Source organism: Rhipicephalus microplus, chromosome 7, assembly GCF_043290135.1.
Source record: "Rhipicephalus microplus isolate Deutch F79 chromosome 7, USDA_Rmic, whole genome shotgun sequence".
In the NCBI taxonomy this organism is placed as follows: Eukaryota; Metazoa; Arthropoda; class Arachnida; order Ixodida; family Ixodidae; genus Rhipicephalus; species Rhipicephalus microplus.
Genome location: NC_134706.1, coordinates 159,595,414 through 159,618,424, shown reverse-complemented (window position 1 = coordinate 159,618,424; position 23,011 = coordinate 159,595,414). Strand labels below are relative to the sequence as shown.

The window sequence follows — 23,011 nt, the reverse complement described above, 5'->3', positions numbered from 1 at the left end:
GCTCCTGGTCTGAAACACTTGGCCCACCACCTGTTTTTCCGTCACTTGACCCTTTGGTTGCTCACTTTACCCACCTCATGCCTAAAACGCTCACTACGGCTGGAATAGAGCAGAGGGATCCGGGGGGTACTCGGCCAAGCCCAGACTCTTCAATAGAGATTCACGCATTAAATGAGCTCAGCTCTTTAGTTGCGCAGACTGACCGACATTTACAAGTACTATCTGACCAAATTACGCCTGTCACAGTGCCGCTGTCCAGTGTCCAGCCAACTGAGAGTCCAAACAAACAGGAGACTCAGAAGTATCACCTCTCACGCATTGTCGTGAACCAAAAGCGTCCGTTAGGAACAGCGTTGCAAGAGCCTCCAAATATCTTCCTGCTAATCTAGCCCACAGCCTTCATTGTCTGACAAGAAGAATCATGAGGCCTCAATGAGTACCCACTATTTACTAGTCGCATCAAGTTGGAAAGAAAAGCAGGCTCATGATACTAAAGGAAAACTACCTTGACAGATTCCGCAACTACAGCAGTTACATGAACTAGCACTACGACGGACTAAAATGACACCACAAGCACAGTTAGGACTTAAGGAGAGCTGCCAGAAATGACACTACCTAAAGGAATGACAAAGTCAACATCCGAGCTGTCTTCGCAGAGAAAAACGTCAAGGAAGTCATGTACACCAGATATCCCAACATCGTCCACGATGCGATCAACGGAGCCAACGCCACAGAAAACTACGAGAGAGACTGAACGTTATAATTTGTACAACGCACGAACATAGACATAGTTCCTTGATCTTCAGTTCTTGTACACGCAGGCTGCAAACACTGATTCTGTTTCAGCCACGACACAGAATACAGCGCGTACGACAGAGAATTCGGCGCTTACGACATTCGACCTTCAAGTGCTACAATGACTTCCAACCTTGTTCGTTCCTCGCAGCTGCTCAAGTGATGTCATGGTCAGTTCAGTTTTGCAAGACGTGGTTACCTTCTACAGAACGCCACAGGGAGTCTCGCCAACCAGAACTCCTCCATTTACTGGACTGCTGCACTCTTTTCTCAAGTTTTACTAGTTTACGGAACACCACTGGGCCATGAAACCAATTGTGCATTTTGATAGTTGTGACTTCTCAACCTCTCCTTGTCTACATTTTCTTGTTTGTAATCTTTGCCTTCTTTCGGGGGGAGGGGGAATCATGTGACGTATGAAGCGATGGTCGGTAGAGGCCATGAAGGAAGAAGTGGCAATGGGAATAAACATTGGGTATGAGCCAGGCCACGTCTCCCGCATCTAGCGCCACACGCACACACACACACTTTATATATATATATATATATATATATATATATATATATATATATATATATATATATATATATATATATATATATATATATATATATTCAGCAGGAAGTTCAAGGGGTCTGGTACGTATAAAGAACACAAGCGAGTACACGTACGAAAGAGCAATACTTTTATGCCAACGTTTCAGCCGTGGCACGGCCTTCGTCAGGGAATAATTATTCCCTGACGAAGGCCGTGCCACGGCTGAAACGTTGGCATAAAAGTATTGCTCTTTCGTACGTGTACTCGCTTGTGTTCTTTATATATATATATATATATATATATACATACTGAATGAGCTTTTCAATGAGCCAAACGTACTTGGGACGAGAACTTAGTGGTGGTTGTCTTAAGTTTGTTAACTACGGTTTCGACCGGTGGATCAGTCTTCGTCAGACTTGTTCGCAAACCCTGACGAAGACCGGTCCATCGGTCGAAACTGTTGGTAATAAAATAAGACAACCGCTAAGTTGTTTTCTTGTCTTATACACACACACACACACACACACACACATATATATATATATATATATATATATATATATATATATATATATATATATATATATATATATATATATATATATATATATATATATATATATATATATGTATATATATATATATATATATATATATATGTGTGTGTGTATGTGTGTGTGTGTGTGTGTGTGTGTGTGTGTGTGTGTGTGTGTGTGTGTGTGTGACAAACTGTGGCGAAAACGCTGCATGTAGTCTTGCCTTAGTTGTGCCACTGCATGTTGTAGGCGAACCCCTGCGAACAGCTTTAACGGAATGCTAATCGCGCTGCACCAAGGCAGGCTCGCATACATACGGAGACCCAGAAGGACGCGGCACCTGCGAGAAACTTTGCAGCTCAACGCACAATCAGCCGTGTTTACTACGTTTCGTATGGTTCCTATTTAAATCTCTATAGCCTTACTTCGTATAACAGTCTGCCGTCTTGCTATCACATTTATTGTTTAGCCGTTAAGCCTTAACTGCGACTTCTTTAATTAATCGTAATGTGTTGGCTATATTTGCCTCAATTTATTGGAATTCAGAAGAAGATTTTGGGTTACTGAGGTAAAAAGCCACATTCTATCACAGTGCAGTACTGAATAAGGAAACTTTTGTATGGGTTGGGTGGAGGGGAGCGGAATGGGAAAGATATAGATTTCGGGGTGGGGGAGAGAGTCGTATCGGTTCTTGGACACCCTTAGCGAGGTTCATCTTCAAGTTCTTGCTGCGCTAGCTTGATTTGTTGAAGAATGTTGAAGAAGATTAAGCCTCCCGTTAGAGAAGAAGAAGGGGTTTATTTACAATAAGGCTAAGCAACTACCGCATAGGTATAAGAAGAGACACACTGGTATTTATATGTCGCATGTACGTTAGTCCTACTTTAGAATTTAGTTGTGTAATTTTCTCTGGAGTTCAAGTTTACAAGTTATGGCCTCTAGTTCTGAAAAAAAGGAAGTTTTGCGCTTATGCCTTGGTCTGCTTAAAACAGTTGCTGACGATGTGTTGTATCTCGAATCGAGGGTCCCTCCACTTTCCAGGCAAATTCGCTATCTGACTGTTCAGACATTCTTAGGAAATTATGAATCACCATTACGACAAACAGAAACAGCCTTTGTTTATACTCTGGAATCTTTTTCCAGTGCAAGATGGCTGTAATTTCAAGCCCCACAAATTAGATTTGTAGAAAACCTACTGGAGCCTCTCAACGTACGTATATGCGATATCATGCCGAGTCATGATAATTCATACTCTGTGAAAATTGTTTTTGACGGCAATTTTTCCTAATAACGTGAAATTACTTCCCCATAATATATGGATGGTTTACTTCAAGATCACCTGCGCAGTATTAAAACAAGCGTTGTTATTGCTACAGACGCATAGCAATGTGACCAAATGTGAGGGACTGGTATTTTTAGCCCAATTTCAAAGTGGTCTAATTTCCTTCGACTTCTCGATTTCATACCCCTTTTTGAAGCTGAATTTCTGGCAGTAGTGCTCGCCTTAAGCAATTTGCATATGGCTATTACATCACCTGTTATAATAACTAACTACCCCCGAGGTACTTTCTGTTGGTGCTGATCACCAAGTAACAAATACGTTTTCTGCACGAGTGCCTGCGCATTTGAGAAAAGTCCGATTAGTGTGGGTGCCTACACACAAAAGCTTATTTCTAAATGCAATAGCCGATTCCTTAGCTAAGTCGTCGATGAGCGGACCGATTCTACCGCACTTTCCATCATCTGCTTATGCGACTGCTGCTCGATTCCGCAAAGTACGCTTATGGAAGTCTTTAGAGGTACAGCACTAACAAACTCTACCAATATCGCCATTTAATATATCTCTGGCGAAGAGCCTTTTGCCGAAATTGTAACCGAGAAATAGCTATCATAAGGCTGCGTTCCTTGGTACCAAATCTGAATTTCTAAAAACACTAGTCTGCTTAGGCACCTTCGCCACTGTGTGCGTTTTGTAATGAACTTGAAACAATATATTATTTCTTTTAACCTGATGCTGACGTAAAACAATACGCAAATACCTTTTCATAAATACCTTTATGTGGTATTGGTATGGATTCATCTCTGCCTTTCATTTTGTCTTTTAAAGCTTCCAGTTCTGGGTTCTCTAGTGCGACAGTATGCGCGGCGATTGAGGACTATACTGTCAAGTTATTATAGGTTGACTAATTAATCTGTTATTATTTTAACGTGTCTACAAGAGTATATACGCATAAAACTCAGAGTATTCTTCTACTTTAGGACTAAATTTATTTATTTAAAGTATTATATGCATTAGATCAAGCACCACAATTTCCTAGGTCATCGGTAATCTTCCGATTATATATATCCACTAGTCTAAAACTACACAATATTTTATAAAACCACTCAATTCTTGGCCAATCCCCCACAGTGGGCGTGCGCCACGGACCATAGGTGAACAAGAACAAGAAACCACCACCCGACTCAAGTCAAGTCAAGATCCTCAACTTGACTTGAGTCGGCTGGTGTCTGCAGCGCGTGATTCGAGGGCCAGAAGTCATCGTATTCATCGTCTTTGATATTTTTTCAATAAACTCCCTGCGCGGAAGTTCTCGAAAAAGTTTGGTTCTAGTGGGCACATATATATGTCGAACGGCCCGTGCGACAATAGTTTCGGCAGGCCAAGATCTTTTCTTACCAGTTCCGCTTGTCTTAGTGCTTCAGGCTGACTTAGACGCGCTTTATCCACATCACTTTCAAAGCACGTCGTCATAACCAAACTGTTGGTAGAGTTGGTGAAGATAAGGTGACGTGACCACTCATTCTATTCGCAGGTCAGCCATCCGAGTCATGTCCACCGTTCTTGGGTAGATGCTTCTCTTGTTAGCAAGTCACCATTCTTCTGTTATATGGGGTTCTGAGGAGAATTTCAACCTGTCACGTAAGTAGCGTAATGGAGATGTGGTCGGCAGGATGTAGCGTTCATTTTCGGCCTTTCGCTGAATTAATTTCGTAGCGTTTATTACACTAAACAATAATACGGCACTGTCAGTGTGTCGTACCAGTCTTAAGGCCTTCAGTACATTAGTCACATTAGTAAGATCAAACTGTGGGGGTGGCGTAGACTTCATTTCAATAACGTGTGGCTCGTCTGAATCCCCATTGTGCAACTTCACAAAGGCATGTGATATCTCGTTGGTTTGTGACCCCTCTTGGGACGCCTTTTCGACAGAAGCAGCTTCTGGCTCTTCTTTGTGGGTGTTCTTATGTTTCTCGGATTTCTTGTTCATGGCTTCCAAGTCCGCGTAATTTTCTGTTGTTTCCATACAGACCATCAATTCTGCTTTCAGTATGATGATCACGTTGTAGTGCCTTGCCGAAGTGCAAAACGTTGCTGCTCCATATAGCATCCAGCCTAGACAGTCACGACTGCTTTCAGTCCGTTTTCTAAATTGTTGATGGTTCGAGAGACAAAAAACCTGTAACAGTCCCAACTGATCAAGATGTCAATAGCGTTTGGACTCTCAGCTTTGTCAATGCCAGAAAATTAAAGTCCTTGGTGTCCGAACTCGTCGGTGAAGTCTCTTGTCGGTCATGAGGTGAACTGATGGCTTATCATCGTCGTGATGACAGCTCCTATCGGCTGTGACTTGCAGCCACGTACTGGAGTCAAGGTTACAAACACACGTGGGAAGGCTTTGTCGTCATGTCGAACTACAAAATAGCCCACTGAAAGGCTATCATGACTGAAGAATTGAGAAAGCAATTTTTCAGCCAGTCGCTTCGTCATGAAACTGCGCTGACTGCCTCCCTCGAATAAAGCTCGACCTAGCGAGATGATTGAAACTAAAAACTCTAAACCTAGCGTATACCTCTAAACTGCTGTGGCTTGGACAGCCGGCTTTGAAAGCAATCATATTACGTTCTACTCATTTTTATAACGTTTCAAAATCTGTAGTTGATTTCATCATCCGTAGGTCTCACAATGTATCCACATGGCGTTGATTGTACTTTGCCCATTTGACCTTTATCCTACAATATTGTGCCATATGATGCCATATGTGGCCGCAGAAGCAGCGACCGGCCACTAGTAGGCGCTTTTTCGTGTCTTCTGGTAGCACTAAATTGTCGCAGTGCTTGGTGTGATGCCTAGCTGAACCACAGAAAAAGCAGGAGTTCCTCTGAGGAGCTGGTTTCACGAATGTGATGAAACACTCCGTGGTTGATTGATGCCGCGAAGAAGATGCCACGATAGTGCGAGAATCTTTAACTCGGCTTTTGGATGGATGCTCTCTTGAAGAAACGTGCGGGGCCGTTTGCTCTCGAGCCACTATTTCTGCTTGAATAGAAACAGCGAAAATTGAATCCTCCCTTTCCGTGTCTGGGCTGCAGTTCCTGGCCTGTGTACGTCATACGTTGGCATTTGATGGTCTCGTTGAAGTCGAGGACAACGTCGTGAGGTAGCGAATTTAGCACTATGGGGTAAAACGTCGCGGAGTTATTGCCCTCCGATACTCCTAGAGTCTTGAGCACACGCGTCTGGGATCAGACCGTGTCGTCGAGGTATGAAAGTCCTCTAAGAATGTTAGAGGACTACTCGCGTCGCATGTCAATGAATCGCTGCATGTGAGCCTGAATGATCATGTAGGACTTCGGAAAGCGTTAATTGTGCAGGACTTCTGAAGAGCAACTCGCCATTGCTGGCAGTACGGCGATAGCCGATGCAGCGGTGCCGGTCAGAACCAAACGTGGATAGGTGAAATGGCCCACGTCGATGAGCACATCGTTGTTGTAAATCAGTTGACTAAACTGTTCCCAAAAAGGCGTCCGCATTAAAGGTGGGCCATCAAGCTTCATGAAGTCAATTATCGGAAGTTGGATAGCGGGTGTGGGCGTGCATGATACGGGTTCAGTAGGTTTTGCCGGTAGTGCATGGCTCTGAGAATTTAGAAGTTGGCGTAGCTTATACTTCAGCTTCACTGACGTGGTTGTGGCTCGATTATTGTATTCCACAACCTGATCAAACTCCGCTTCCGCTTTTGTGGTTGATAGCAGAAAGACAATGCCGGAGTCAGTGGCCTTCAAGTCGGTATGAAGCTCGTTGAGGCATTCCTTGAAAACACAAAGCTTTTCTTTCGTAACGCTTTCATGTGTGAGTGTTGCTTCTGCCTTGTTTATAACGCGCCTTAACTGTACTCTTTCAAAATTACGCTTCAGTTTGAGAGCTTCCATGTTGCGTCAATGTGTTGAGCAGCTGTTTTATTATTGAGCACTTTGCTCAAAATTTAAATTGTCACAGGAAACATTAGGAGGTTCAGAATCACTTGAAGAAAATTTAGCCTTCTGTTGAGAAGAAAAGGGGATAATTTACAATAAACCGCTACCCGACTCAGTGAGTTGCTGCTTCAGCACGTGATTCTAAGGCCAGAACACATTGTCATCATCGTCTGATGTAACATGAAGCTGGTATAAACAAATGTAACATGAAGCTGGTATAAACAAACACAAAGAAACAAAACGATAAGCCTCAGGAGTCCTGTTGCTCCGGGAGCTTTGAATACAAATGCATCTCTTATTTGGGCTATGTCAGGCATCTTGCGTTGTCCACGCGCCGGCAAATGTTCTATTTCCACTTTCATTTTCTCTCCATGGCAACAGCTGTAGTCGCGTGCGCTTATTCTCGCCCCTAGCAACCGAAGCATGTGGTACGAGAGATTGTATCAGAAGATAGGTGCCGTGCTTCACCACTCCTTCTCTCGCCATTCACTTTATCTGCTCTCTGCGCCCCAATCTCCCGTTCGTTCACTTCGTACGCTCGACCGTTCACTGGCTGGACGCCTCTGAGTACGATGGCAGAAGTCGATGTAGGCAAATGTCTGACGGCAACGGTAACAAATCACTGCGCAAGAAAGGCGTTCGCATTTCACCACAATTGCCTTCGCGGACCTGGGGGCCATTTTTCGCTACTGTAGCGATACATTAGAACAGGATCCCAACCTGACCTAACTTAACGTTCCACATTGAAGAAATTCATCCCGGCGAGCAACGAGACAGTGAAGTGACTAATGATTGAATAGTTTTCGGCAAGTTTTTCGACCATGTTCACAGCAAGCGATTAAATTTGGAAAAGACTTCGTATTTTTGCGCAAATAGAAAAGCTAAAGTCCTGAAATAAGAGCCCAATTTTAGTTCTGATTAGTAGAGGAAGTATTCAAGCTTGTATAAAAACAGTGAGTGTGTGTCGAAACATTCAAGATTGAAAATTTACAAGATTGAGAACCCTGACGTTAAAAATTAGGGGGTGATGAACACCCCCTAATTCTGAGTAAAAAAAGCAAAAAAACGCTGGTCGTTGCCTTCCAGTTATCTCAGGCAAATGCAAAAGAAAGTGTATGACCCTTTCCTCTATTTTCTTCGCTGTTTCTAGTCATACAATGTAACGATGAAACGTTTCAGTCAAACGCTTTGAAACGCAAGTACATGAAACGACCTTGGTCATAAAAAGTGAATAAGCGAAAACGTAGCTCCAGTACATCGTTTTATTAAAAGCACACAGAAAAACGATTTGCCGAGAGGAGGAGGGGGGGGCATATGCTCGGAAAATAACTTTTCGCCAGTCGCATAGCTTTGACCAGCCACACCAAAGTATTTGCAAAACGGCTCGTAAACTCTACGTTGACCAATAAACTTCAGCTTTATTTGACATCAGGCAGGGCATTCAAAATTTAATCTTGCGCTGCATCGAATATCTGGCTCAAAGTGTGCACCTAACAGGAAAAATAAGCACAGTTCTCTTGCCATTGTCAAGATTTATGCGCATTTCGGCAAGCAGTCATATACAGTGGGAATTTCTATGAGAGGGAACACGCAGGTGCGTGGCCCGCGCTCTTCTGCGGCTGCTTGCAACGCGTTCAAGCGGAGCGAACGCACGCACATCCTCTTCCCACGTCATCTAGTGGTGGGCGAAACAACCAGTCATTGGTTATTTGAAACCAGTGGCCAGCAATATCACCAGTGACTGGTTGTTTTCTGGCCACTAGATGACGCAGAAAGAGGCTATGCTTGCTCACGCTCCAGCTTGAATGCGTTGCAAGCAGCCGCAGAAGCGCGCGGGCTACGCCTTAGCGTGTTCGCTTTCATAAAAATTGGCAGTGTATATTCGATCCGAACTCATGTATTGCAAGTAAATACCATAATCTCGTTAGTTGGGTCCCACCCTAAGTTTTAAAGTAATTGGCTTATTACCGGGGCATCCCTTTAGCTTTAAAAGCGGATTGCCGGCTGCGTTCTGCCCATTAATTGTTACTCCTCCTCCTCCTCGACCAATTGTAGGTATTTGCGCATGCGGTGGTGTTGGTACTGGTTGAGGTGCTGGAATAGGCACTGGCGCTGGCGCTGGTGTTGGTGCTGGTGTTGGTGCTGGTGTTGGCACTGGCTCAGGTACTGGCCACGGCTGTTGGGGCTGCTCGTTAGGTCTGCCAACGTTCTTGGTGTACTTTCCTCGTATGTTACCTCTGGGATCGTAGACCGTCACCAAGAAGTAGGTCCTGTTTTTCCCACGAGCGATGCCGGTACCCAAAGCGGAGGTCTTCTTCCAAATCATCTGTGTGAATTCTCTCGTGCCCCGTTGTCGGTGGTTCTTGCTGAAGTCGTACAAGTTGATTTCATTGTACCAGGTGTCCACAGCGTCCCTTCCTGTATAAAAAATCGGAACTGGTAAACACACATGTACATGACAAGCGCACCCTAACTGCGTTAAGAAGAAACAGAATGTGAAGATTGTATAGAGTGTAGCTTAAAGTGACCGTTGAGTAGATTGAATGCGGAAGCGCCGGTTTCATGGAAGCGGGCCACACAACACTTGACGTTCGGCGCTGCTTATACCGCGTCACATCTGCTGCTACTATTGTTATCATCCTTGGTCTCATTGCTCTTTAGGATGATATCATGACTTTGATACTGTGAGCCAGCATTCTGAAAGGCCGTTACTGTAACCTTATATCCATATAAGAAATAACAGTGCTAAGAAGGATTGCGTGAGGCGGGTTTAAAAAAGAGCCACATTTTTAGCCAAAAATACCAACATAAACATGCCATTCAGCTTCATCACCAGGTTCGCACCAAATAGAACAAAAGCAGCATTATGACTGGGAGTTTATTTTTCTATTCCCTAATGAAGTTTTGTATACCCTATTTTAATTTTTATATGTAAAACATAGAAACAAAAACACAATTTTTTCTTCTAGCTTCGCCTTGAAGGTGCAGGAAATTTACAAAAATTGATTTGTTTATGCATGCTTGTGATGCGCTGCAGGGTATAAAAAAGCAAGAGGTGACACAGAGATTGCGCATCACTCTGCGTCATCTCTTGTTTTTCTTTTTCGTAATCTGCAGCGTGTCACAAACGCAAGTGGCGACGTACCAGTTAGCCCCCATTGGCGTCTTATTAGAATAATTTTTAATTTATTTATTCATTGATTTACCAAAAGACGAAGAGCACTGCAATTCGGAGAGTTTAGAACGTGGACAAAAAAGAAACTTAGCGTAGTGAGTAAGAAGGAACGATGAAGAGACTTCTAGCAGACTAGCATTTGTTGCTACTGTCCTAGTGTCGTGGTCAGCTAGTGGTCATTGGCATGGCCAGAAGGTAACTAAAGAATCCACACTGTCTACGGAGCTACACGTGAGAATGAACAAGACTCTGAGACGAACAAAACGTGAGTTGATGAAACACAGCACAAAAATACGGCAGTACGACTGTATCTAACCAGTTCTCTCGCATTACTCTAGAGATGCACTCATTTGTCAAGTCATTAATAAGGTGACAGGCTTATACGTCTCCTGGAGAAAGAACTCTCTGATTTTAGGTGTGAGCTGTTGAGATTTTCAACATCTTTTCAGCGTCAACATGAATAATGGAAAATCAAGTGAGTAGAAATGTTCGTAAAAACTAACCCAATACTCAAATGAATAGGTGCGTGGAATTAGCGCGCGTGACTTTCAGCGCACGAAAGGTGACACAATCTCAACGCAACATGACGCCATCAGCCACGTCACTGTTCGGCATATTCTTACCACAGATCATAACAGTGGACAATTTAGTTGTGACGTCATGCCAAACAGTTCTTGCTTGGTCAAACGCAGCCCGATCATGGAGATTATGCAAAACAAAGGCAAGTTCAAAATGCTTTCAGGGGAGGGTCAGTAAAGTAGAGTATGACAAAAAAGAAGAAAAGGAAGAATACTTTAATATTCCAGTCATCTTTGGCAAATCGACAAAGCACTGCGTGGTCTTTTTCTTCATTAAAGTTCTACATGACAGAGTTGTGTTCACACAAACACAAAGTTACAACCTGGGTCATACATAAGTTGTGCTTACCTCTTATAGGGTGATTGTCATCATAATATCCCTGGTAAATATTCTCGCCGTATGTCCTTGACCTCCTGTGCATCACTTTGCCAATTTTCGCCAAGTAATAAGCCCAGGCTTGAGCGTAGCGGTCCAGCTGGAAAATGCACCACGGCAACAGAAATATGTATCTAGAAGGAATGCTTTATGAACAAGTCACGTGGAGTTCGAAAATGCGCTTTTGTGGTTTTCGTTAGTCTTTCTGCTTAAACGCCATCCACGCGAGGAGTGTACTAGCGTCCACTTCCGCTACTCCTATTGCCATCTGTGGTGGTTGATACCGCGCCTAACCTCATTGGCTTCAGGGATGAACTAGTCTCCATTCCTAATTATCATTTTCGATAACGACACCTTTGTTTCAAACTGAAATATAGAGGAAGAGAAATACCACACTGCCACCATCGTGGCAACCAACTCAATTTTGTCTCTCCATGAGAGTGGGTGTAAATAACTTGGCGGGCTTCCTCCACAACACTTTTCTTTGATTACTTTATTAGAAAGGTACCCCAGCCTCAGTTCGAATGCCAATATACAGAGCGCATAGCTGAGAGGACAAAAGTTGCCTTAAACTATTGGAACTTCATTGAGCTTGAAGGGCGATCGATCAATGGCTTTTGATTTTGTAAGACACAATGAGCAGAAACACCGCAGCTGTATTTATGCTCTAAACTGCTCATATTATCCCCTATGACATATTGCCCTTCGTTTTTCGTTCCCTTTATGTGATCGTGGGGTTTTCCTAACTTGCGTTAAGACCGCGATAGCCACTGAGCAGCCTCGAAAAGAAACTAGATGTTAAGCAATAACTAGCTGAGGAGAGCCAATACATGCAACTTTTAAAAAAATGCAGCAAAAAATGGCCACAACAAAATCTTAAAACAGAAATTAGTCATGTGGCCAATCCATATGTCGTACGAGGTCCTCCAGTAGTCACCTTGGCAGAAAGAAGCAACAAACGGCATGCCCCTTGTTTATTACTCCTAGTTTAGGATGTCTCGAGCTGACTAGCCCGTGTACCCTGAACGACCATAAAGTGAACCTTTATGCACATCGAACTGTAAAATACTTTTGAATAAGTTTTCATGATATAGCGTAGCGGCGAAAAAAGAACACTAGCTCCAAAGTGAAACGGGAGCGAGAAACACGACGTATGTCGAAACACTTTTAATAGTCACAAGCGTTGCTGCTGGTGGGCCAGCTTTCGTCAGTGGGAAGGCTCGCCCACCTGACGAATGTTGGCGCACCATCCGAAACGTTTGTGAATATTAAGGATGGGTCGACGTATGCCATGCTTTCTCGTTTCCGTTATCTATATATGTTGTAGAGATTGAATTAGACATACACGTCTAACACCTTCCGACTTTTTCGCTTTGTCGTTGCCTCGACAGGCGCGTAGTTGGAATTTTTCCCGGGAAAGGCACCTTCTTGATTTCTGGTCGGACGCGTAGCTTGACATAGTCATTTTTCACTGTCTATGCCATGTGGAAAAAAATTTGCGGTGAGTGGGGGCACTGGCCTCGTCTGCTACTCCCTGGCTTCACCCCTGTGCCCGGATGTACTAGACACACGGACTGCGGCAGCGTGGTGGTGTAATGACACAAATATATATATATATATATATATATATATATATATATATATATATATATATATATATATATATATATATATATATATATATATATATATATATATATATATATATATATATATATATATATATATATATATATATACAGATATATACATATATATACATATATATACATATATACTTATTTATTTATTATTAGTTGATTGAATGAATGGTCAAGACCTCAAGACCCCAAAAATCAACCGGTAAGCATGAGTGTTCCTTCAAAAAAATCTACTACACCACCTACTCCTAGAGGGAACCATGGGTAGCATGCGAAGCCTGCATGGGTTGACTTGAAGTTCCATACATAACGGGCACCTTGCCCGATTACAAAGCGTCCTTGCAAATGGAGCACACCATGAATTCTCTGTAGTTTCAGTGACCTTTACTCGTCCCGAACTCTTGTTGGAGCACGCCACGCGGGACCACATCGGCTCATCGTGCGTCTGCAGAATTTTGTTCCCTCACGCCATCACGTAATTGCTGAGTGTGTAAGGGGGAGAGGCCACAGCGTTTTATCCAGCCTCTTCCACAGACCAGGACGCGCTACAGCAGTGCTTGGGCCAGCTGTTGCACACGCGCAGCAAGGATGGACAGAAACACCACAATAAGCTCGACTTAAAGGTCTCTCGTATATAAAAGCCATGCTTTCAAGCATCCTATGGCTTCCTGATGGCACAGTGCAGAGTTAGTCACAGGCTTCCGCAATATATCACTACCCGACGTTTTCATTTTCGCTCTGCTTCCCTATAGTTGACGCACAAGCAGCCGTTTTGGATGTTTTGGTATCTCGCGTCGTCACACGATGCCTTTCTGTAGCCTGAAGTCACTAAACTGACACCATAGTCTAAGGTCATACTAGCGTCGATATTATTTGGTGCGCTTTACGAGGAATGATTCTATATATCAAAATAAAATGTCTTATGAGCATTTACTGAGCTTAACGTTTATTCAGAGTGATCGCTGTTTACAAGAAATTGAAATGACTCAGTAAAGTGAGCTTCAGAAGTTGGTATTAGTACCCCTTACAGCATTACATACATTATTCTGTAGCGGCGTTGTCAGTGAAAGTGCTTACCTCGTCATCTGCTTCAAGGGGCTCGGCGTTGTGCCGCTTCCTGTAGTGGTTGTGCCGTCTCCGGACTTGTCGCTGCAATTTTCTCATGGAACGTGTGAAGACTCCTTTGAAATCTTCGGGTTCATTCTCCTCGTTGTCCTCAGCGTCACCACCGCCCTCAACTCCTTTCTGTTAGAAAATGGTGCAACCTCACTTGTTGCAAAAGTATATTGTACAGACTTGGCCAGACCATGGACACACAGAAACTCATACATCTTTCATTGTGTGAAGCTGGAAGGCAAGCGAAGCTTTTGATCGGTTAAAATACATTTTAAACTCTGTCTTCTGACATTGCCGTACTTCTAATAATGTCATCGATTGCCCTTTGACATTTTACTGACCACTGCCTTGACTGGTATGTTGCGGAATGGCCGCTCGCTATAGATACGCGCGACGTTGTCGCACTATTATTTACAAATGGCATAAAACCCACACGTTAATGGTGCGGGTTTCATGCCATTGAAGAGGCGACACTTAACTAGCTCGGGCGTCCTGAAAAGCATTGAGGAAGCAGTACTGAAGGTTAGATATGGACGAATAAATTTTTAATAAATTAATCATTTTTGTTAGTCGTGTTAATCTCAAATCGAATGATTGCTTTCGGTGTGATATATTAATAAATTAGCCGACATTCTTTATGGGTGCTTTAAAAATCATAACCTATGGCTGGTTATGCTTTGGTTAAGCATAACCAAAGGGAGCTTCAACAAATTGCTATGCGTTTATCTTGGTTGACACCGCACACAAAAGAGGACGAAGAATGGCGATGTCGATTCGAAGCCTCCCTACTCTAGCGCACCTTGTTTATTAGAGGACTAATGAGAAATGGTTTTCTAATATTGGAATATGGGCGACATGAGAAAAACGTTGTTTGCGATATTTTCTCATTCTTCGCAGAATCGGCAGAAGGGTGATATCGTCAGACCAGCCCTCTACAGGTGTAAGGTTACTGAGGGGACGCGCCACCGAAGTCTCGCTGTCCTCACTTCTTATTGCCAAGATTGTCTCCACTGAGCCTTCCAAGGGAAGTTTAGGTGTTTTTACTCCATCCATGTTGTTATTGATTCCATCCATTCCCTGAATTGCCAATTTACCATATCTAATTGCAGTGAATTCTACCAGTGAGAGAACCTGAAACATTGGGACATTCAGCAAAGCGTGGGCTAACGCGTCGGCCGTTTAATTTCTTTTTAACCCACAGTGACCTGGAACCGGACTAATTTCAGGTGCTTCAGCTCAAGTGAAACTAAATACCTTAACGTTTTGAGGGACAGGCGCACTTGTCAGCGCCTGTCGTGTGTATTTTATTCTTCATCATCATCTCATATACGCCGTGTCAACCAAGATTAACGCGTTTGTTTGATATCCACCAAAGTCTTTCCTTCAGACGCGCTAGAGGCTACCACCCCCCATATTCATAAACCTAACTTGACCTTATCCTTATGAATTAGCTCAAGCTTAGCTATAAGTCTGCCCTTAACGCGTTCCAAGAACCTACCTGAAACTTATCGTGAAACTTTCCTCGAACTTAAGGTATGATTAGGTAGCCTATGACCCACCTTAAGGCTTCTTTAAACAACATGGCGGGGGATGACAACTGCGTATATAATGTATTCCATTTATTATGTGCACCGCAAAGAAGAAATAATGAACGGCACAGCGTACGCGTACACGTCACCGACGCGGCGAGTCCTCAACGATCGACGGAACCTGGTTGAGACCTATGACAAGCAGGAATTTTCGTACCACCCCCGCTTCACAGAAAGTGCCGTGAAGAATCTGCTCGCTGTGCAGTTTCTGCAGGAAAATATCCATCTATGGTCATGGGTTCGTTGTGCCTCGTCTCATGCAGCTGCTAATCGCATCGCACTATGATGGAGTTGGCACGCTTCAACTTGGGAGCGATGGCCTTGCCAATGCCTCGTAGCCTACTGTGTCACGAATATACAGTCGAGCAGATACCAGCTATGCTTGCAAAAACACTTTCTCGCGTACCGGTAAAACTTCTCGAAGTGACGCAAACACTTTTCTAGTTGTTTAGTCTGCCATTCACGGATGCACAGTGGGTCGGCTGTTGAATTCTATAGCGAGCTGTTTCAACGTTTTTCGTTTTCTCTGAAGGCACACGGCGTCAGTTTTGATACTTTTTCACAAATTTCATCAGGACGTAGCCACTGATGAAGTTATTTCAGTGCACCGTTCCACATTAAATTCAACTTCGTAAAAAAGCTAAAAAGGGCTCAAACTATCAAATATATCTAGTGAAATTTAAAAAAAACGTGCAAGAAAACAGCAAGCGCTGAAGTAAGCACGACGACACCACTGAACACTGCAACACATAGAGGAATGAAAAATATTTTCATGCTGCAAGAACATACAAGACGTTGAAATAACGAAAGTGGCCTGCACTGACGGCAGTTGCAGAAAAGCGGCCAGCCGAAAAACGTGTATTTTACCAAAAGCTGCCGGTGCCTAAAGAAACATTGCAAATGTTTATGTTTAGTTGCTTCTGTGGATATTGTTGTTGGTTTCTTCCAGTAATGCTAATTCACTGCTGCTAGAAGTAATGGATTTGTAGCGAAAACTTACCTACCCTCGCACCCATGGGCTATACTTGACGAGTTAAGGGAGCTCTTCATAAGGAGCCTTTATGACAGGATAAGAGAGGTTTCTGAAACGCACCTTGTACTTTTCTTATATTTTTCTCGTTTTTTCATAAGTAGCCTTACCGCCATAAGTTAAGAGCAGTTCTTGAATGCGGCGGTACACGTTTCTAGTGGTTAAGGTATACTCGGCTGCTCATCAGCAGGTCGGAGAATTGAATACCGGCTGGGGTGGCTCCATTTTCGATAAACAAGCCTGAACGGTGAACTTTGGGCTCGAGCTCAGACGAGGCTGTCCAGCAGGGACTCTACCTAAGAGCTAGCGTGTGAAATGCGGTGTCAGCTGGTCCAGCGTCCACCAGCAGCCACGAAATCACAGCATATCCACGAAGTTAATGATGATTGGTGAGGCGAAGCGTTCATCAGACTGTCCGTGCTTCCTTCCGTCCATTTGTTATTGCTTCCGTCCATCCATGCGTTCATCCGTGTGTCCGTCCATCTATGTGACCGTCCGTGCGTCCATCCATGCATTCGTCTGTCCGTTCGTCTGCCTGACTGTCCGTCCATCCATCTGTCCGTCCGTTCTTGTGGCAGTCCTTTTGTCTGTCCTTCCGTGCGTCCTCTGTTTATCTGTAAGTCCGTGCATTCGACAGCCCAGCCGTCCATATGTATATCCGTCCCTCTATCTGTTTGTCTAAAGAACCCTCTAAGTGCCGCTATCTCACACCTTTTCATGATGTATTCATCATGTACAAGTACCGCCATCCAGCGGATATTCTAAGGACTGCTCTCTCGGGTATATTCGTACGTCCGTCCGTCTATCCAGTGAACACTTCAAGTACCACTATCTCAAATCTTTCCATCATGTATTCATCATATACAAGTATCACCATCCAGCAAACATTCTAAGCACCGCTTTCTCGGGTATGTCCGTCCGTCCATCTGTTTATCTAGTCAACACTCAAAGTACCGCATTTCACATCTTTTCATCATGTATCCAACGTATACAAGTACCACCATCCAACGGGCATTCTAAGGATCACTCTCTCGGGTATTTGCCAGCGGTGGTTACATACGACAACGGGACGAACAACCCACGCCATAGGGGCTTCGCCCCTAAAATAAACGCAGGACTTTACGCTTCTGTGTCGACTGCCGGAAACTTAACAACGTGAATAAAAAAAGACGTATACCTGTTGCCGCGTACCGATGACTCTTTAGACAGACTTTGCCATGCTCACTACTTCACTCTATCTCAAACGTGGGTACGACTAAATTTAGATCGATGAGGGAGAACGCGAGAAAACAACCTGCGTGGCTCAATATGGCTTCTACCAATTTAGAATGCTGCCCCTTGGGTCGCGCTGAGCGGCGGTAACTTTTGAGCGATTGATGAACACTGTTCCCACAGGACAGAATTGGCGGACATGTCCCGTGCACTATGACGATGTGGTGTTCCTTTCACGAACGTTCGATTAGCACCTTCACCGCTGACGGAGTGTGCTATAAGCAGTGCAATCAGTAGGCCTCCCATTCAAGCCATAGGAATGTCACTTCGGTTAGGAGGAGCTTAAATTTCCTGGTTACGTCGTAGGCGGCAATGGCGCCCGGCCCTATTCAGGCAAGATTGCCGCAGTTACCGCAATACCAGCCCGTGTCGATAAAGAGGCCGTTCCTCCGGCGTTTTTTCTTTGTTTGTTACCTACTATTGTAGATTTATTGACGGTTTTTCGTGGTTAGCAGAATGCCTGACTTGGCTCACAAAAGTTGGCGGGTCATTTGTCTGAGATGATGAGTAATAGGTGGATTTTGCTTAACTTCGGCCGCACATGCAATGAGCAACCATTGTCACTCATTTCGACAATTATACCAATACAGAGGTGCATACTGACGCCAGCAATTCAGAGGACAAGGTTGCCACCATACCACGTCATCTGCCCCGCCAGTCGATGCCGTTATGTTTGTGACACGGCGTGCTCTACAAGAAAAACGCCCGTTGAAACGACTGTGTTTACCTCCTGGTGGTTCTGCGGGACATGCGAGACGACGTCCTGTTCACTTGCCATGACGAACCTACATCTGGTCACCTAGGCTACTCACAGACACTTGCCAGATTGAGTGAGGGGCACTATTGGCCCGTACTTTCAGCAAACGTCAACCAGTACGTCAAAGGCTGTCGAGAATGCCAGCGTCGGAAGCAACCATCGGTTGAGCCAGCTGGCGCACATCAGCCAAATGAATCACACTGCGACACGTTCGACAAAGTTACCATCGACATTCTCGGGCAATTTTCTCCGTTTTCTGATAAATTATGTAGGGGATCGTGTATACCGACTGTTTAACACGCTACGTTGAGACGCAGGCAATCCCATGAGTCACGGCTTGTGGGGTAGCGCAAATTTTCATGTGCCACATCTTGTTGCGCCACGGTGCTCCTTGCAGTATAATAAGGGACAGGAGGACAGCATTGAAAGCAGCAGCTTACGAGCGAAGTTTTCAAACTAAGCAAAACCAGACATTGAAAGACATCTGCATGTCTCCTGCGAACCACCGTACTTACCGAACAACTGAATTAGACGCACGCAGGCATGATCGCAATGTACATCGACGTACAGCACAAAACGTGGGATCGGGTCTTGGCTTACGTGAACTTCTCATATGACACCACCGTGCAAGAGACCATGAAATTCACGCCATTTTGCCTCTTTTTTATGGGCGCAATCTGCTGACCATGCTAGACTCTATGCTACTACGTCAAGAATACGACGAGTTGGTGACTGACGCCGAGGAATTCTGCGAGCCTGTCTAGGAAGCTTGACAAGACAGCTCGAGCGGCTGTACATCGGCTAGCAGCAGCAGTCAGAGGCACGACGCTATAACAAGCGCCACAGAGAAGTGTTCTACAACCCCGGAGAGCAAGTTTGGGTGTCGATGCCCTTTCGCCGTCGTGTCCTTAGTAAAAGCTACAGAGCCAATATTTTGGCCCATATGAAGTGCTACGCCGTGTCAGTGACGTGAACTACGAAGTAACCCTGTACTCAACACCGCAGGTGCGGACGAAGGCATGACCGAGTCCCGACGTTGTTCGCGTTTGCGTATGAAACCGCTCATTGCGCGTTCGTATTTTTTTCTCGTTCATAAATATTTGTTTCTGTATTGTATTTATTTTGGTGAACTTGCTTGTTCATTCAATGCCTCTTCTTTTATTCTCAAGCTTTTTAGGTTCTACTTTGCCTTTATCTGAATTTTACATTTCCTCATGTTTTACGAACCTTTGTTATTGCATCAAGGCGGTGCTGTCTTTTTCTTTTTATATCTACTTTTGCTTGTTTATTGGGGGGGGGGGGAGTTGAAAAGAGGGGATAATGCTTCCTGCACGTAATTGGTCAAGGGCAACAGCGCACTCATAATCGATATACCGCGTTTCTGCTCTGCTTGAGAGCCAGCCGTGATGGACGCACTTTCCAGAAGCTAGCTACTTGGTGGCTTATTAAACCCACAGTATTGCTGAACCCTCGCGTCAGTATTACAGTGAAAGGTAAATTGAGAGCACAGCTAGAGTCGATTCAGGCGTCATAGCTACACGTGATCACCAAATCCAGTGTACGTGACCATTAGGCTATTGCGAGATATATAAAAGTAGTTTGAAAAAAAGTAGGAATAATTGGGATTTGAACCTGATACCTCTGCGTGATGGTCGAGCGCTCTACCACAAAGAGACGCTGGTTCTTAAACCTTCTCTGCAAAGCACCCCATAAAACTGTCATGTTGGGCAGGGGACTGTGTTGATATATACAAGACAGCATCGTAGAAGATTTGAAAAAAACTATGCGTCAAACAATGCGAAATGCGCAACTAGTGGGTTGTTGAATGCTTTCAGACTCTTCTAAAGCTCAGCCATATTTCTTCATCGTCATCAGCTACAGCAGAAAGAAAGAGCGCACAATGTCTTACATATGTGTTGCGGGTACCGTGCTAATCCACGCTATAACTAATAGTGGCTCATTGGGTCCTTCTCTACTCGCTCAAACTGACGGTGGTTTATGGTCCACTGGGTACCTTGCATTTTATTTCTCTAGTGCCCCAAGAGAGCCTATACAACGGGCTCTGGAAAGGACACTCTTTTAGATTTCACACTGTCTGTGCTGCGTGTTCTGGGCAGCGATACAATAAAACATTTATTGATTTTAAATTAGTCGCTAGTGGTTGGACCTCGGCGTCCGGAAGACCATTGGCACTTGCCGCTGCCCGGGCTCGCTCAACCAAGGCATGTTCCTGCATTGGGTCATAGCTGTACAAGGTCTCATCCAACTCGACTAAAGTATAAATATATTTCGCTGATATACTGGGATTGTTTTGGCAGCCTCAGATATTATGAATTAAAGTGGCTGTTTTGGCACAGAAGCTCAGCTTTGGATCTTACAACGAAGGGTAGATCTTCAATAATACATATTGATTTAGAAATGATGATAATTGTAGTCGTCGCCACAAGTGGCCTGCCATGCCCTACTTAATTTCTGATGACGGGGAAGGGTTCACTCACCATGATTTGTTGAAGAATATAATGGGAAATGAGAGCTGGAGATCGTCCTGCTCAGCAAGTTGCTACACTGTGGAAGCAGTGGACCCTTGATGTAAGAGATATTGGCGGTGTCATGAGCGAGTTCATTCCTTCTAACTCTTTTGTTCCCAGGTACGCATAACAGTTCTAACCACTGACACTCTTTACAAGTTGCCACAACGTGTCGCAGTATTCAATGTGTTAAGCGGCAGACATCATCTTTGGAGCAATTCTCATACTATGCCTGGGAATGTCTAAAGACAAAGGTGTGTTCTGCATTACGTGTGGCTAAGGATATACCGGCTTTTTTCTTTGATGTTTATTCCGATAGGCGAGATGCAGTCCATGGTTTGTCGCCTGTTAACTATGGCTGCCATGGCACGTTTGTGCAGGGTTCTGGCGCAATTCACAAAAAAGGCTTCCAGGCGAAGCGATCATTATTATATAATTTGGCCATAGCAGTTCAACTGTTTTTGTGAGAGACTGGGTGCGCACTGCGTGGCAAAAGCCAAATATGGACTTCTCTTTGCCATTCCTTTGGTAGCGGTAGTTTACTGGCAACCAAAATCCGTTGACTTATTTCGAAGGCGTCTAGCGAGGCCTGCCCTGCTTTATTACGCGTGAGCCAAATCACTTGCTTCATGTGAGAGCTCTCAATCCGTACTAAATATATGCCCATCGCAAGCAACCTGTCATTCATGGCATATAGACGTAAATTGAGGCCTTTCTCGTATGAAAGTCATAATAGACGGTCTAAATTGAAGTTATCATTGTTCAGGATGCGTAGGCACGCAAAGCTATAGGTTATATGATCATAAAGGCCTCTACGAAACGTAATGTGTCTGCCTTCTTCATGCCACATTGTAAATTGGCCATTCTAGTTATCATTCGAGAGATAAACGTACAAGCAGTACGGAGCTTTTCAAGTGCTATCTTGTTGCCGCTCCGAGGATGCGTATGGTTCCCATATCCTCGACCTGGCTTCGATAAAGTTGGATATTCAAAGGAACGTCGTTGCCACGTTGCCTAAATACCGCAATTCCAGTTTGTGGGGGAGCAGTGAAGCCCGCATCTTCGACCGATGTGTTCCACAGTGTCCACAGCCCGTTGAAACACTTCTATCTGCCTCATGCAGCCAATGTTCATCCACATATTGACATCCTCTGCGTAGATTGCATCCTTACTTCCAGGTATCTCGTTTAGTGCTCTAGGGAGATGCATTAATGCTAAATTGAATCTTAGTGGCGAGATGAGCGCTCCTTTTGGTGTTCATACGACATTGTGATGCGAGATGAACATGGGCATTGTGATGGGGGCTGGTTTAACATCGCATTTTCGTATGGTAAGGTTGTGGTTTTGACCGCAGTTGCACACGTAGTTTTATGCGCATTGACCGCTTCCTATTTCGGCCATAATGGTCAGGAAAGCCGAGTGCCGGATATTGAACAGCTTTTTCAAAGTCTATCGCCTGAATGGCGCGCTTCTGATGTGTGGCTGCGCCGGGTATGCCATGCTTTAAGTGAAATAGAATATCCTGTAGCGATACATGTGCTCTGAAACCAAACATTGTATTTTAAAAAGGTCCTTAGCTGCCACGTATTCAGTCAGCCGAGTGTAGAGTGCCTGAAAACGTTTCGAAGAATGATAGGTAGGTGTATATATTCCACGAGGCTTACCTGGGAGAATGTCGGTGCACATAAAGTTGTAATGAAGAAAGCTATGAAGAGTGCTGCACGAAGCTTCATGGTGCCGTTCGATACCACCAAAGAAACTGCCAAAGCTTCAGCGCCTCACCCGGGACCGCTTTAAGAATAAACAAAAGCCGCAACAGCTGCAC

General features: G+C 44.3%; 1 protein-coding gene across 1 annotated transcript; it reads right to left on the bottom strand.

The window, feature by feature from the left end:
• Positions 1–8,749: 8,749 nt before the first annotated feature.
• On the bottom strand, positions 8,750–23,011 carry LOC119179991 (uncharacterized). The gene is made up of 4 exons (XM_037431120.2): positions 22,851–23,011; positions 13,972–14,139; positions 11,228–11,354; positions 8,750–9,543 (listed from the first exon to the last, which is right to left on the bottom strand). Exons 1-4 carry the CDS (start codon positions 22,917–22,919, stop codon positions 9,050–9,052), a joined length of 858 nt encoding a protein of 285 aa, XP_037287017.2. The 5' UTR covers positions 22,920–23,011; the 3' UTR covers positions 8,750–9,049.

Coding starts and splice junctions, on each gene's coding strand:
- LOC119179991 (XM_037431120.2), bottom strand. CDS start 22,919: ATGAAGCTTCGTGCAGCACTCTTCATAGCTTTCTTCATTACAACTTTA. Junction 14,140..22,850: donor GTGCACCGACATTCTCCCAG/GTAAGCCTCGTG, acceptor ATTTTCTAACAG/AAAGGAGTTGAGGGCGGTGG. Junction 11,355..13,971: donor CCCTTGAAGCAGATGACGAG/GTAAGCACTTTC, acceptor TGCATTTTCCAG/CTGGACCGCTACGCTCAAGC.